This window comes from Ornithorhynchus anatinus, chromosome 14 (assembly GCF_004115215.2).
Source record: "Ornithorhynchus anatinus isolate Pmale09 chromosome 14, mOrnAna1.pri.v4, whole genome shotgun sequence".
Lineage (NCBI taxonomy): Eukaryota > Metazoa > Chordata > Mammalia > Monotremata > Ornithorhynchidae > Ornithorhynchus > Ornithorhynchus anatinus.
The window spans coordinates 10,519,457-10,536,362 of NC_041741.1; the positions used below are offsets into that span (position 1 = coordinate 10,519,457).

At 41.2% G+C, this 16,906-nt stretch overlaps 1 protein-coding gene across 3 annotated transcripts in view; it reads right to left on the reverse strand.

Moving 5' to 3' along the window:
* Positions 1-16,906, reverse strand: part of PRKD1 (protein kinase D1) — a 165,507-nt gene that overhangs the window by 32,481 nt on the left and 116,120 nt on the right. For 2 of the 3 annotated variants that reach the window (XM_029079057.1, XM_001512942.6), the window contains exons 4-7: positions 15,623-15,783; positions 12,304-12,327; positions 4,693-4,903; positions 3,858-3,935 (exon numbers count right to left, since the gene is read on the reverse strand). In XM_029079057.1, coding sequence (XP_028934890.1) covers positions 3,858-3,935; positions 4,693-4,903; positions 12,304-12,327; positions 15,623-15,783 — 474 coding nt within the window. The remainder of the gene's footprint in view (positions 1-3,857; positions 3,936-4,692; positions 4,904-12,303; positions 12,328-15,622; positions 15,784-16,906) is intronic. The other variant, XM_029079058.1, reaches the window with a different exon arrangement.

Genomic DNA, 16,906 nt, shown 5'->3' on the forward strand with positions numbered 1-16,906 from the left:
AACCCATGCTGCCAGGAGAAGCAGAATAAAGCCTCATCACTGCAAGACTGAGGGTCTGAGCCCTTTGAGGGACCATAACCCCACATTCCCTGTGCACTATATCCCACAACATAGAATTAGGATGCTCCTGGAGCCCAACTTATGTCTCTGGGATGGAAAGTTACTGTGGTGCGGGGGTAACTTTCCCATACTCCAATGGAAGCAAACAATTAATACATACACAAACACTGCTACACACACCTCGACATACAACACAAATGGAAACCCCGAAACAGACACAGCTACACACAGTTACACAAAATACACAGCAAAATACCAAAAACAAAGACTCAGTGACATTTAACCAGGTACGTAAAACATCAGGGAAACCAATACATTCACAGAGACACAAATATACACAAAAACTCACAGATGCATAGACATACAGGGAAACAGGTAGACACACGGAGATGCATAAAAGTGTGGCCTAACGGCTAGAGCATGGGTCTGGGAGTCAGGAGGACCTCGGTTCTAATCCTGGCTCCACCATTTGTCTGCTGTGTGACTTTGGACAAGTCACTTCATTTCTCTGTGCCTCAGTCGCTTCATCTGTAAAATGGGGTTAAGGCTATGGGCTCCATGTGGGACCTGATTAGCTGTACCTACCCCAGAGTTTAGGACAGTGCCTGGCACATAATAAGGGCTCAACAAATACCATAAAAAAAGATACAAACATGGCTGGACACACATGGTCCTCATGGAGAAACAGAATGGCTAGAGAAGCAGCATGGCTCAGTGGAAAGAGCACGGGCTTTGGAGTCAGAGGTCATGGGTTCGAATCCTGGCTCGGCCACTTGTCAGCTGTGTGACTTTGGGCAAGTCACTTAACTTCTCGGTGCCTCAGTTACTTCATCTGTAAAATGGGGATTAAGACTGTGAGCCCCACGTGGGACAACCTGATTCCCTTTTGTCTACCCCAGCGCTTAGAACAGTGCTTGGCACATAGTAAGCGCTTAACAAATACCAACATTATTATTATTAGTAGTAGGTAGAGCACAGGTTTGCAAGACAGAGAACCTGGGTTCTAATCCCACCTCTGTCAATTGCCTGTTGCGTGACTTTGGGCATGTCATTTAACTTCTCTGTGCCTCATTACCTCATCTATAAAATGGGGATTCAATACCTGTTCTCCTTCCCTCTTAAACTGTGAGCCTCTATGTCCAACCTGATTATCTTGAATCTACCTCAAGGTTTAGTAAGGTGTTTGGCACTTAATAAGTGCATGACAAATATCATCATTATTATTATTATCATAAAAGCTTATACAAAGCCATTAGACGAGACATTCCCAGACACAACCTGCTCCTTTCATGCAGGCATGGTGAACAGAGAGGTCCAGAGGAGAGAGAGGAAGAGAAAGCTAGAACCAAGCAGGAAGAGAGGAAGAGGAAGCAGGAGAGAGAAGCAGCAGTAGCACATCACTTCCCAACCAGGCTGAAGAATGATGTTTTCTCACGTTATCTCCATTCTATATGGCATGACAACATGGGGTTTCAGACCCCAGGGACACCACCCCAACCCTCCCTCAGTCCCCACAGCTCCTTGACCCATGATCACAACAAGCTGTGTCCACCTGATGAAGCCAGCAAAAGGCAGACCCTGCATATCTACAAATGTGAATGTGAGATGGCAGTCCTGCATTTCTCTCCAGCTGACGTTAAGACAATACATAATTATCTTGTATTAATAGAGAATATTTATTTTAAAAAGAGAAGAGTGATTGGGGATCTTGGCCTGCCAAGTTACTAAACACTGCAGCTTCACAGTTTACCAAGATTATCCGGTTGCCGGGCAATAGCATCTTCAGAGCAATCAACAGCTTATCGAAAATCACCCTGTTCTCCCGCAGTTGGAGCTGACAAGTCTACCCTGACAGTCCCTGTGCTTGACACAAAATCAAAACCACATGCTGAAGGAAGCGGGAAGGTTGCCAACTTTGAGTTCTGGCAGCGGATATTCCAAACTCGGTGCCAAAAGGCAGTGCAGTCATGTTTTTCTGGAAATCTCTCCCCTCGACTCCCAGGTGCACGTGTCTTTCAGGGATGTGGGCTCCAAAGCAAAGATAATCACAAATGTCTCCAGGATGTTCCCATGACTAATACTGAAAAACTCTAAGTCATTTTTGCAGTTTAAACCATTGTTTCGGGAGCAATTGTGCTGTCTGTAAGAGCTAAGAGATGGAGTCCAATCAGCGTAAGGTCAAGAAACATCTTTCTGATCTAGAAACTTGTTTTGTCTAGGGCAGAATATATTCCTGTTTTCTGCTGCTAAACATTTTTAGAGCCATCCACACTGCCAGTAATCCTTGGAAAAAAAAGTTACTGTCCCAACTGCAACAAAACCTCACTCATTCACTTTTTGGCTGCAGTGAGCTCAAATTTTTCACTTGCACCATACATACCATTCATTTCCCAATAGGCAGAGCTGCAGGCTCCTGAAAACCTCTTTTGAGGTACACAGGCTCTATGTAATCCGTCAATCTATCATATTTACTGAGTGCTTATTGTGTACAGAGCACTCTACTAGGTGCTAGGGAGAGTATAATACAATAATCTAACGGAGTTGGTAGACATGTTTCCTGCCCACAGTGAACTTACATTATGTTTTAATTGCGACTCTGTTTGCTCACGATGGACTACGACTTCTGAAGAAAAGAAATCTAGGTGATTATTTGGTGCCTGAGATGATGGCTACCTGCTTCTCGCTCTGCAAATCACTGAGAAAAGGCACCCAAACTATCTCGACATGAGAAAAAGTGGCAGGTAGAATGGGAGACCGGCAGATAGGCTGATGATTATTTTTTGTGAGGGTCACAAATTAGAACATCAAGACCTATAGCTTGGATACCTTCCCTTATCTTCTCAGAGATAGTGAGAGTGGAGATAGAGGGAAAAATTGTTGACTTCTCAACTTCCTGGGAGAGCAATTCTACAAGACCCAGAATGCTATGGGACCTACACAGATAATCAACTTTTTTTTTAATGTAATTTTCAAGTGCTTAGCACACGCCAGGCACTGTACTGAACACTAGAATAAACACAAGCTAATCAGGTTGGGCAAGGTCCATATCTCAAATGGGGCCCCCATCATTAATCTCCATTTTACAGACAAGGGAACTGTGGCACGGTGAAGTTAAAGTGAGTTACCCAAGGTCACACAGCAGATACATGATAGAGTCGGAATTAGAACTCAGGTTTTTCTGATTCTCAGGCCCGTGCTCTATCCATTAGGCAACACCGCTTCTCAACCGAGTATGCTCTAATGTAAGCATGGTTATCTAAGTATTTAAGACTGCTGGGGGTCACTGCAAAGTCAGTTTATCCAACATGGTCCCAATTTTGGTATATATGAATGTCTTCCCACCATTGCCCAAAACAGGATACAGAAATAAGGAGCTGTCCTGGGAAAAAGAGGATTTGTATGGTCAGCCTTCAGATAGACAACTTTGTAGGCCAGATTATCGCTGCTGCACTTCGCACTATTAATCACACCAGGGCAACAAGGTTGACAAGCCCATAAGATAGTTCCTAAAATGGCGGACTAGGTATTCATCTATACCTCTTAATGCTACTCATCAATGGAACTTTAAGAAAGGGCTCTGGGTCTGTGAGCTATTCTCAGAGTTGGAAAGGGTGACTTTTTTGAGCAACGTTTGACAGGCAAAACAGTTTGATAGTCATGGGCATTAAATAAGCTTTGCCCACTCGATACCTAAAAGTTAGAAATGGAAGAAAATCAGAAATGGAGACAGTCAGTAAAGAATAAAGGATACTGCCCTGAACTTTACATATCTGAAAAAATGAAAAATTCCAACTTACCTCCATTAATGGCGACTTCCCCAAGACAGTTATTCGGCACTTTGGGTGCACAGCGTTTATGGCAATTAAACCTGCAATCTAACCAAAACAATAGTGATGATAAGTTAGGGAATCACAGAGAGAAGAATTCCCAGATGAGGGTCATTGTAGCCTAAAGGAAAGAGCATGGGCCTGAGGATCAGAGACCCTGGGTTCTAATCCCAGCTCTGCCACACATGCCTGCTCTGTGGTCCTAGGCAAGTCACAACTTCTCTCGGCCTCAGTTTCCTCAACTGTGAAATGGGAATTCAATACCTATTCCCCCTCCTACTTCAATAATCGGTGGTATTTATGGAGCACCGTCTGCATTCCACCGCCTTAAAACTCTCACTTGGACTGTGGGCAGCATGTAGAACTTTTGATTGTGTCCAACCTGATTATCTTGTAGCTACCCTAGCACTTAGTACAGTGCTTAGCACATACGAAGCACTTAAATACAATTGTTCTTCTTTCTTAGTTCTTCCAAAATACATGTTTTCATTAGATGTTTTGGAACACTGCTATGGAATTATAGAACCTCCTTTGGACAGCCTCCTCTGCCTGAACAGAATGCAACACGATGTAAGAAGAAATGGTTGTATGCACGCTTACCGCGTCGGACACGACCTGGGTGATAGAATCAGTATTTTCTAATGGGGAGGTTCCAAAAGAACACAACCCCTTGTGTTCTAAGACAACAGAGTGTTCCCCTAGGAACAATGAGCAATTTCATTTGCCTAGGAAATTTGCCCAACCGCAGCCTGAACTGAGCTTCCCGGTTCCTGGCTGGAAGTGATTCCATGGCAATAACACTCACCTTTACACTGCAAGCCCTGTCTAAAAAGTCCCTTGAGAAGTTTCTTGCAGTACTGGCATACGGTGGGTCGTGTGTAGGAATGGATAACAAAAGTGTGAGGCACTTTAACCTTGGAGAGTAAAATTTTGTCAAGCTGAATTGGGCGTCCGATGTACGACTGAGAATTGGATCTCTTCTCTCTCCCAATAAACGATTCGGATGGTGACTTTTGCTACGGACAAACAAAGAATATGTCAGGTCAGAAAAACAGAATTTATATAAAAGAATCATTGGAAGAGGTAGTGGGCCGTACAATAGTACCCACAGGGCATCTAGGACATTTCAAATCAATAAAATAAAGGTCTCCCATTCGACTAACAACATTAGTACTCTCCATCAGTAAACAAACTGGAAGCACGTGAATACTTTCAGAATGAGTCAGTGACACTATTGTCTGCAGGTGCATTATCTGTACAGGCCTCCTTATTTCACCAAACTTATTTGTTCTGTTAATATCAGATGGCAAGAAGTCAGGGGTAGAGGGAGAGGAGAAGTTGGAATGTATGCCTACCAGATGATATTGTAGGGATATTTATGACATTTAGCTAAAACCATAGTTTTACCACAGTTAAGCTAACTTGTACTAGTCACAGTAATGGTATTTACTGCACTCCTGATTTCAGTGTCCTGTATCGAACTTTTCTTTGGGAGGATAACAGAAGCACAAGATATATGTCCTACCCGCAAAGAGCTTATACCCTAATGGGGAAGAGATAGACATAAAAAATTCACAAGCAGCCATTTCATTATAAATAAAATTGAATGTTTAATCAAATAAGCATATATACTCATAAGTGTAGAAGCTAGGCATAATTAAATATACTATAACCTCGTTATGGGCAGGGAACATGTCTGCTAATTCTACTGTATTGTACTCTCCCAAGTGCTTAGTACAGTGCTCTGCACATAGTAAGTGCTCAATAAATACCACTGATTGATCAAATAAATACATAAGTCCAAAAGGTGGCTTAGAGATTGTTCAGGTTCAGAGAGCTGATGTTTCATCTGAGAAGGTTTTTGGGAGGAGGAATTTTTAGAGGGCTTTGCATGTGGGGAGGGCTGAAGTCTGGAAGATTTGAGAAGGAAACTGAGCTATGAAGGTGTAAAGCCTAGAAAAGAACTTGCTTTCTCTACTCCACTCACAGGCCTGGAAAGAGGGGGAAAATCTAGGGCTGTAAAGGAAGAAGCTGAAACTGCCCTCATTTCAAACTGAAACAGCTGCCAGCGTTCAAATTGTCTCCTTGGGCACTTTTAGGACCAATGATTCTTGGTTTTGTTGTGTTTTTTAAGAGATCTAAGGACTTTTTTTTTCCTGGAAGCTAGCCAGGTCATCGACTCAGCAAGCCTGGAAGTTTACCAGGCAATGACTGCTTAGATTACACTATGGAAACTCCAGCTGCCAGTATGGCTTTAAAACACTTAGCAGGTCACTGTAACAATTCCCAACAAGGCATATTCGGCCTAATGGGTCAAAATTGAGCTCACAGATTTAGCAAATACTAAGAAATATGGAAATGTGGGGATTGCTTAATTCTTTCCAGTTAAAAGACAAAGTAGATAAAGTCTATGGAAGGGTTAATCATCCTTGTTTCAAGACAAATTGAGATACAGGCTCTTCTGAGGGAAAGTTTTCTTACATGGTACAGAGCGTGATGTGTTCCATGCAAGTTTCTATATAATTAAATTATGTATCTGCACTCACAGAGGCATTGTTTTTCAGGGCTATGTTCGGCCTCCAATAAAGAGGCTGAATCTTTCCAAGCATTTTCTTGCTTGAGTGCAAGAGATGCAATACCATAGAAAAGCGCCATGTGATATTTTCCTTTCAGGCAGTTGTTCAATTCCTACTTGTGATGCCAAGAGGTCAGAGCAGAAATCGAATGACTAAGGCAAGCAGCATTATTAGTCAAAGATACTGGCTCCACAACGGATCCCTTCAACATTTAGAATTATACAACGCTAATCTTTACTCCAGTGATAATGGGAAAAGGGTCAGGGGAGGACCTTCCATCTTTGACTCTCCCCACCCTACCAACTAGGTGGTCTTCGAGGCTCTCTTTGGTCTTAGTCTTGAGAGTCCAGAATAGGTGCGGTTGTTGAACTGTGTGCATGTTCCTGTTGTGAGAATTCTGCCTAGTGATTATGCCCAGAGAGAACTGGCAGCTAAAGGGTTTGATTCCTTCCTTTATGTTTGGGACAACACTGGGAGGGCAAAGGGAGAAACCATCCGCCAGCCTTCTTGGCTTTTTCCCTTTGGCCGATTTTGCACTTGGCCAGAGAAGTGGCTTCCATTGAACAATACTTATGGGGAAGCATTAAAAAACCCAGAATCCTGAGGGCAGTGCCACGTGGAAGTTGTGGCAAACACCTAAAATTGCCCATCAAATGGTTCAGGGTCTTCCAACAGACATAAAGCACCTAAACCAAACCTTCACACATACCGAATCCTAACTCAAATATTTTCTCCTAACCTAACTTTTATCTGTTGCCTGAACCTTAATCCGCCTCACACATGTCAAATGGAGAGAGTTGTTTTCAAGGCGATTGAGCTTTTTTAGGTACTTTAAGTTTGTTGAGCTTAGCAACTCTGTGTCAGTGTTCAACCTTTTACCAAAAGAGTATGGGTAAGCTGAAGAGTCATTGGACATTCATTGCTAATGCCTTTCAGGCAAGAATTCAGGGAAAATGGCACTTGCCAGAAGTCTTAGTCGATGTGGGAGGAAGATACTGAGAACATTCTTTCACCAATCAATCATACTATTGAACGTTTACCGTGTGCAGAGCACTATATTAAGTGCTTGGGAGAGTAATGATAATAATTATGGCATTTGTTAAGCACTTACTATGTGCCAAGGATTGTTGTAAGCTCTGAACAATACAGCAGAGTTGATAGACACATTGCCTGCCCTCAGAGACCTTACACTATAGATGGGGGGAGAAAGACATTAAAATAAATTAGAGAAATGAACAGAAGTGCTGTGGGACAGCTGAATATTAAGTATTTAAAGGGTACAATTCCAAGTACATAGGAAATAGTGAAAATGAGGGCTTAGTTGGAGAAGGCTATTGTCCTCCACCTAACCCTCTCTCTCTCCCACCATATTGCATCCCTCCCACTCCACCCCCTCCACTGAGGTACGAATCAGATGAAGTAGAGAATGCCTACCAGTAAAAATATTAGCATTCCCGACCAAGGTTTGACTTCTTCCCTGTCTAATTCTGAACTCTCTAGGGACGCTTGGTTCACAGTGTCCTATTTGCCATATGGTGAACAGACACAACATGAGTTATCCCTGAAACTGCAGGCAGGTGGACATCTCAACTTCCCCAAAAGCAGATACAGTCCAGTCAAATGAGGTTTCTGTAAGTATGATACACTTCCAAACTGCCTCCACATGGAACATATTATCTAACCCGCCTCTCTAGCACCAACATAACACGAATAAATGCTGCTTTGAATGCTCTGTCTGTGAGAAGCAAAAAGAAACAATCATCTGCTTTCAACAGTCCTTCTGTGAACACTGAAATCTCTCCTAGGGGGAGCTGGCAGTTTTCCATCTCATAGCACAGCACTCTAGAGGTAACAGCCATGCTACAGGCTGCTGGGACCATTGGCTCATATAGAAACACCTTTGTCTCCACACCCTATAAATCAAGTGGGGCTGTTTGGGTTGGGGTTTTCATTTTCAAATTTTTTTTTTTTGTAACTTGATGATGCTTTTTTTCCACTGACCTGGAACTGCCCATCACGTCTGTCTTGTAAGTGAATTAAGGGAGCACAGTGCGGCAACTTAAATATCTAGCAGAAGCCTAAGACAATCAGCCCCTTGTCAAGGAGGTAAAGAGGCCTCCATGGGCCAGGAAAAAGATGTGTCTCTTCTTCTCATTTTGCCCACTTGCCCTGTCTCTATTGTGAAATAGCTCCATTAATCTGCACACTTAAAGTGGCCTCAAATGCTAGAAATGACCATTTTTTAACTGGAGTGGATTATGCACCAAATACAGGTGTTTATCAACCTTTATTCCCCTTCAGTCTTGGCAGATAATACCCTCCTCTTTGCTAATGTAGACCTATCCATTTCCCTCAATTTTCTGGGCAATAGAATGTGAAGGAATTGGTGATGTGGAATAATCATTTCTGAATCTTTCTTATCAAGAAAGTTAGCAACGGAGGCTGGAATAGAAACTGGTACAATCTCCTGGGTTTACTGATGCATTAGACCTCATTAGGCCCCCCAGGACAGGAATCGTAACCTTTATTTCTTCTGCATGTTTTGGTTAAGCACTGTCTCAAGAGCAGTGGCTTTGGGGAGACTGTGATACCAAGAGGAAGGACAGAAAACGGCACCAGGCACTGAGGGTAAAATGCAACAGTATAATATGGAGCAATCTTTACAGGCACACGGTGCGGAAGAGATTACTTGCAACCAGTGCAGGGCTTCACCAAGCATAGGGTCAACTTTAAACAGCTAGCAAAGATAGTCAAATTGAAGGGTGGCCAGGGTTGTGGCTGCACGCAACCAGAGATTGCCCACTGGGTCTGTCACTGTCTTATCAATTCTGCTTTCCTACCCTAAACTTATATCTTTCCCCCAGTGGCAATTTCCTAGCATGGTTTTTGAAGCAGAGAAAAGAAGCAGCTTTACCGGCTGCTAAAATGAGAATCTGGGAGGGGAGTGTAAGGAGTCTCTCAGTACTCAAGGACAAGAGAGCACCATCATGAAAGGGGGAAAATCCATTTCAGAGTTTACATCCCCCTCATTTTTCAAGAAGCGGTTTGGTAGAGAGCATTTTACATTTAAGAGCCAAATTTTCCCGTTTCAGTATCTTTGATGACCTAAAATGATCCTGTTCGGCTGGGGAATAAATGCAGTGATGCCAACCAGAACAGACATCTAGTGTTTAAGGGAGAAAGCCTGTCCCCTCTGGGACTCACAGCTGGTCTACATATCCCATCTCCAGGGGCTTAAGTTGAGTTTCCAGGGCCAGAATAGAATAAAGATCAGTATCCCAAGCCGGAAAGGAAGAATGGAGCCCATTTTTGATTACACAATCATTTGCACTAAAGCGCTTGCATTACCTTGCCAACCCAGCAGTCTACAAGTCCCTTGAAGCAGATTTAAATGGAAAATTTACTCTCCAATTGATCTGAATCACCAGAGTTCCCAAGAGTCTGGAACATAAATGAAACAACTCAGGCCTCTCTGACTAAACCCACTCTCACCACCCTGAAAAATATTTACTGAGCATTAGAGCCTGTTGTGGTTTTATTCAGAGTCCAAACAGCTTTCTATGTTTGCTCAACAGCCAAAAGAAGTCTATGTGGATATGAAGATGTCTCCCGGGGTATGCAGCATTCCTGACAATGGACAGATCCTATTATATTCTATTCTAGCTTCAATTTGGTCTCCGAAGTTTTCATTAAATTAAAACACTAATCAAGAGTGTCAGTAGTCATTCTCTGGAAAGTTTTCTAGGAAAGTAGATAGTCAAGGTTGCTTCTTTTTAGCCTTGATCGTTAAATGTGATACAGTAAAAGCTTGGTAAATATATAAGCTTCTGGAGGGCAGGGAGTATGTCTACCAATTCTATTGTACTCTTTCCCAAATGCTGATTACAATAAATACCACTGATTGGTAAATTGACATAGAGTGCCGTATCATTATAGTGTTGATGAAGCACCTTTCGGCACGGGACTCAAGCTCACCATTATTAGATGCATTTTCCAAAGCACATTATTTGAACTAAAATGCAAAGGCCTCCACCTATATCTATAAAAGGTAGTGGAAAATTCTTGGCCCCCCTCCCCCCCCCCCACAGAACTTTCTAAGTCTAAGGGTATAAGGGGAATCAAAGTAGGTGCCAAGGAATTTAGAATCTTTGAAGCAGGAGAGGTTGGGGGATCACATGACCCATGGTTTTCTCAATTTTTCAATTGTGACTTGGCTTCAATTTTAAAATGTCAAACCTGATGCCAATTAGTCCTCAAAATAATCATCAGCACACTAATGCTTTCTGAGAATTTAAAATCTTCCACTATGGATAGAGTTGAAAATCCCTAAAAGCAAATTCCACTTTATATCCACCCGATAAGATAAGTGGAAGTCATATGTCTCAATCAAATGATAGTGAGGAAAGGCATATGAGCAACAAAATGTGTATATTAACTCTGGCTTTACGAATCATAAGGAAGAGATACATATTTGAAGAATAAACAAATTTGTTAGGGCACTTCAGGAGTCATAAAGGATATTCCCTGGGAAGGTGACAACAAATTTCTGAATATTTGAGCATTTGAGGATAAAAATTTGAGTGAAAATGGAGGATGCAGGGGAGGAAGGGAAAGGAGAGAAATGAAAAGGGAAGGAATATGTAGAATATGCCAGAAAAAGAGAGAGGCACTTTGTAAAGGAGAAGGAAAGAAAGTGAAAGGAGAGAAAGAAGTGTAATTACACCTTTCATTTTCTTCTTAGCATACTAGAAATAAAGCCAATTAAATATCCAATAGAATGGAGCCAAATATCCACCTGTAACTCTAAGGTACCCAAACCAAGGGATATATGTGGACAAGTGTGAATTTTGAAAAATGTCAATGATTGATTTTTAGATATTTAGTTAGGGGCGATCTGTTGTTCATTTCAACCATTTCACTGTCTAGGTGGACTGAGGCATCATCATCCGCAACATGTTCCCAGACAAGGTAAATTCTCCTTCAATTTTCTGCCATTCAGAAGTTCTGGTACACATCCCCTCAGCAAGGAAACAAGCGGAGGTTAGATGCCCGCTGGGGGGGCAGTGCCTTTCAGACAGATGCCGAGTCTTCCCAGCTGCCAAATGTTTTGGCAAACCAAGCTGTTTCCATAGCTGCTGTCCCTCTCTACCCAGATTTTTCCATGAAGGGTGCTTTGGGCTTTCGGTCGTCAGTTTGAAAGTTGGAACATGATCTTAGGAAAATCACCATCTGGGTCAGTCTATCCACTGGATGCATGGCCCTTGTTCATGGAAACTTTTGGACCTTGTATGTGACCGAGTCCATAACTGCCTTTTCAAGCAGAACATGTTTTGGTTATGTTTTTAATTAGTTTTAGTAGTTAGAGGCACTTCCACCACAATAGCATCTTAGAATGAGAAGTTAGGGTGGAATTTGAAGATTGTATCATTACAAGGGAAAATAATAACATATCAAACTTTATACCGCCACAGCTGTGAATGGGAAAAAACAATTGGTTTGGGTCACCAAGCCACCACAAAAAGGAGCATTGTTTTAAGCATTGTTTTATCCAAATGCTTGGTATCCAAATGCTTGTCTTTTTTTATCATTAAACCTCTTACAAGTTTAAGTTATGTAAAGGAAATGGGTCCAGAATTACCAATTTTTTTTTTCCATCTTATTTAATTAAAACCTTTAAAAAGGAAATGTTTTGTTTGTCTGTTTTGGAACACGGCCAAATACAATTTCCTCTTGGATGGAGAGCTGAATATTTTTACCTGGTGAGAATCTATTTGCTTTGCTCACAGATCCTGAATACATTATGCGGGTTAAATGAATTCCTGGGTAAAGTTAGTACATACCTCGAAACTGGGGCTGACCGGAAACTGAGACATGAAGAATGAAAAGAGGCAGGGGATAGGGCAGAATAAAAAAGAAAAGACAGAAAACAGGGTTATTTGTCAGGAAAAAGTAAGCTACTTGTCTTTTCACAACTTAAAGGCATACAAGATAAGAAAATGATAATATCGATCCAGTTCAGGGGATCTCTTGATTTCGTGGATATTCTACATTTTGATCAGGTCCACTTTGCCATAGAGCAAATGGAAAATACTCCCCCGGCACTGTATTTAGCTAACCACTGTATCAAAATGGTCACTGATAATAATCATACTATTTATAAACTAAGGGGGAAAATAAACTGTAGACAGGGTTCTAATATCAACTGGCCAAATGTGTGACCTCAGACTAATCATTTAATACCCACTGGGCCGCCAATTTTTTTAATCTATACAATGGGAATAAAAATATCTTCTCCAACCTCACAGGGAGGTCATGAGGACAAAGTGAATAGGTAATATGAATAAAGTATTTTGGAAAAATGAAAGTGCTCTACAAATTCAAGGTTTTATTCAGAGATGTAAACAAAAGGTTTCTTTAGAAATATTTATTCTTTCAAGGAGAAAATCAAACAAAATTGTTGGAGCATTCAAACATTTCCTAGTTTTTAGCTCCTTGAAAGTTAAACAGATGTGATCTTACAACCCTCCACATCATTAAATGCTCAGGAAATATATTAATATTAAAGGATTTCTGTTTTTATGGCCAAAAAAATGCACACAATTTGTTTCCCAATTGTTGAAGAAAATCTACCCTTTTCAGAGATCTAATTGAATATTAAATTTACCGACTTTTCAATGTTCAAAGAAGACTAAAGATCAGAAAGGTACAGTAGATTATTTGGTCAGTATAACTGCGATCGTTTAAATGTTCCAAGACTGCTATACAAGCAAAGAAGGTGAAGAGAAAGGGTAGCAGTGCAAAAGTGAACTATAAGTCACTGTTAAGTGATAGGCTCGATTATTTAATCGCTAACTCATAGAACAAGTCAACTTATTTGGAAATTCCATAACCATGTATGGTGAGGTGACATTCAAAGTACAGTGCTCAATTTATAAGAAGATTTTCTATTGATTTACATGTAAGAGAATAATAGGATATAATTCTTTGGAAAGTATCTACAAAGGTTTAACCTGCATAGTAAGGAGCCCAAGAGTAGAATACTAATTAATACCAACAGTAAATAACAATTTCATAGAGAGGGTTACATTCAATATCAGGTCCTTGGCACTTGCGCTCAAGTCAAACTCAAAATAGGTGCCATTTTAATTAGGAAGATAACATTAGAATTATTTTTCTCAATTACTTCAATATTTCTGTGCTTTGATCTAAAGAAAATACATTTTGAATGTTACTACCAATTAAAATTAATGAAAGATTAAAAATAGAGAAAATGTTGTGTGTGGGTTACTGAAAATTTCAGAAGAGAAAATTCCATCTAGTCCACTGCTATGTCAATATTTCCACTGCTATTTTACATACAATTGTTGGAGGTGGCCTCTAGTTAATTCAAGGCCATGCAGTATTCCATAGCATAGTTCACGTTTACTGGGACAGTCTGAACTCTGCTGGGGAAGGAAAGTTGTTGTTCTCAACTTATTTAATGGCAGGATACAAGAACAAAGGAAAATCATGGACATGCCCAATACTTGGTTAAGAGGAGAAAGGAACTTGCTCCATACCTATTGTGTCCACCTACTCTGCTGTTGTCTTCCAAGCACTACAGAGTATGCACTCAACCATTTATTGAAAACTTTTTCATTTACCAAATGACTCTGCAATTAGGGATTTCTGTCAATCATTGCAGTATACTGAGCACTTAGGGAACTACAAAAAAATAGGCAGATCTAATCACTCTTGCAAGGGGCTCTGTCTTCTGGTTTAGATTTGGGAAAATGAAATTCCCAAATTTATTCTTATACATGATGTGGAAAAACACTTTAGCTTGAAATATCACTCCTGTCTCAGCAAACATTCAACAAGTCCTGGAGTCGACAACAAACATCTTTTGAGTTCCCGCACTCCTTTCACTTGATGTTAGTGGAGAAAGAAGAGCCCAAATGGGCTCACATAATATCTCTCTTTCTGGATTTTTGGTCTCACTCAAAAATCTGTAGTCCCTTCTGAACAGAGGCAGGGTTTGGATGGGTGAATCAGGGGCCCCTCTCCTGCCCCTGGGATTGGTTATCTGTTGTCAAGAACATGGCTGTTTTTATCATTTATTCTCCCATTGGAGATAGAGCAAAAGGACCGAAAGGAAATAGAAAAAACAAAACCTCACATAGTGAGGAATAGGAATAGGTCCACAATTCCTAGGGGCACCTGGGAAGGGGAGTCAATCAAGTGGGCAGAGGCTTTTTATACAGGGAAAGATATTAACTCTTAAAAATTAGGCTCAGGCCATCATTTATATGAGTATAAAAATAATTCCAAAATTCTTGTACTGTAAGAATAGATTCCTATAAAAGCCCCAAACTGGAAGGCCAATATCTCCAGTTGCTTTAAAAAATAAAAATAGACAGTCCATGTTTCTGGAAAACATAGCCATAAAGATGTTTACCAATCATAACATAACTATGTGCTTATCTTATAATGAATCAAGTTTTCTCAATCAGAGAACAAGTTGTAATTTTCAAAGGTTTTATGGCTGATAAAATATTCTGAAGAGAATCCAACCACCTTTTTCCTCAAGAATCTATTAGTCCTGTGACCTATGGATAAAATAGTGTCAATGTATGCAAAACATCTAGCCATCCAAATGCCTCTTTGAAGCCTGTCCCCATTCCCATCCTCACCCCAACCTTTGAAATCCCAGGCTCCTTTTTGCCCCAATTCTCCAAATGAAAAGTTGGCAACCCTGACTCCATAAATGCTAGCAGACAGTTAAATAGCACAGTAATTAAAATATAAATGATGAGCATGCTTCTATTCGGCCTTCTGTTTGTGTTCTTCCAAAGTATTTTCTCCAACAGATACAGTGAGTTCACGGTAATGTGTGTTTTCACTACGTGATTGGGGTGGAAGGAAGTGGCAGTTACAGAACTTTCTTCCAATAATGTGTGTTCTCTGCCTGGACAACAGCTGTGGAGTGCAAGACATGGGCAAGAATTACAACATGAGTTTATCTTCATGGACAAGAATCCTACCCCTGTGTGCTGTAGGAGTCATGGGTGAACACTAAACAAATAGAATATCTCCAAAATTTAAATCCTAAGATAGGCCCCAACATCCTTTTAGTCCAGCTTTAGTCAATTTCTCAGTAGGAAGAGAGTTAAATCATACCAGGAGGGCTTCATCTGAAGTACTGGGTGGGAGCTCTGCAGATGATGTCCGTACAGTGGAAAGTCCTGTTAAGGAGACATTTGACAGCCGTCTTCTCCTCACCCCACTGCAATTGTTGGGGATTTTAAATGCACATCTCTTATGGTAGTTCAGCCCACACCCTGGAAAGGAGACAAATGACAGCTCCTATCTGAAAGGCTCCTGCCAAAATGAAATAAAGTGACCCAGCTTCACCATTAAAAAACCACTCCCACAAGCTATCTCCAACATAAAACTTCTCTGTTGAATGCCTTGTTACCTTTTCCAATGGCTTAAAGAAGTGGATTTAGATGTGAATGAGCAAATCTTCTATCTGACCTCCAAACCTTGTCTTATTCCTCTGTGAATCTGAGTTTACCTACCATGAGCCTGTCTCAAAGGCGGAACTGGGGGTCCTCTTGGGATCCCATTAAAAAATTCACCAGGGGAGATCTTTTTGGAGCATGTTTTGATTTGGTGAAGCTGGCAATGTTCAGGACACCTTTACTAGGCCCTCCCCAACCTGGATTGAACAGTGCATCCCTGGCTACTCAGATACCCAGAGTTCACCAAATGCTGTTGTGGCCTCATCAGCAACTAAATAACCAATGTCCTGGAAAGATTTATTTGCATAAGATGTTTCTTTAGGGGTAAGGAGGGAATAATAATAATAATAATTTTGGTATTTGTTAAGTGCTTACTATACGCCAGGCAATATACTGGCCAGGCGCTGAGATGGGCACAAGCAAATCTAGTTGGACACAGTCCCTGTCCCACGTGAGTCTCATAGTCTCAATTCCCATTCTACCTAAAACTGATGCATAGAGAAGTGAAGTGACTTGCCCAAGGTCACACAGCAGGCAAGTGGCGGGGCTGGGATTAGAACTCCTGACCTTCTGATCCGCAGTACATATGCTTGAGTATATGTACTCAGTATATGTATGAGGAGAAGCAGCGTGGCTCAGTGGAAAGAGCCTGGGCTTCGGAGTCAGAGTTCATGGGTTCAAATCCCGGCTCTGCCACTTGGCAGCTGTGTGACTGTGGGCAAGTCACTTAACTTCTCTGTGCCTCAGTTTCCTCATCTGTAAAATGGGGATAAACTGTGATCCTCACGTGGGACAACCTGATTACCCTGTATCTACCCTGGTGCCTAGAACAGTGCTCTGCACACAGTAAGCGCTTAACAAATACCAACATTATTATTATCATTATTATTGAGTTGGTTTTCCAGTAGTGGTGATGGTTTCCACCGAGTTATCCACACTC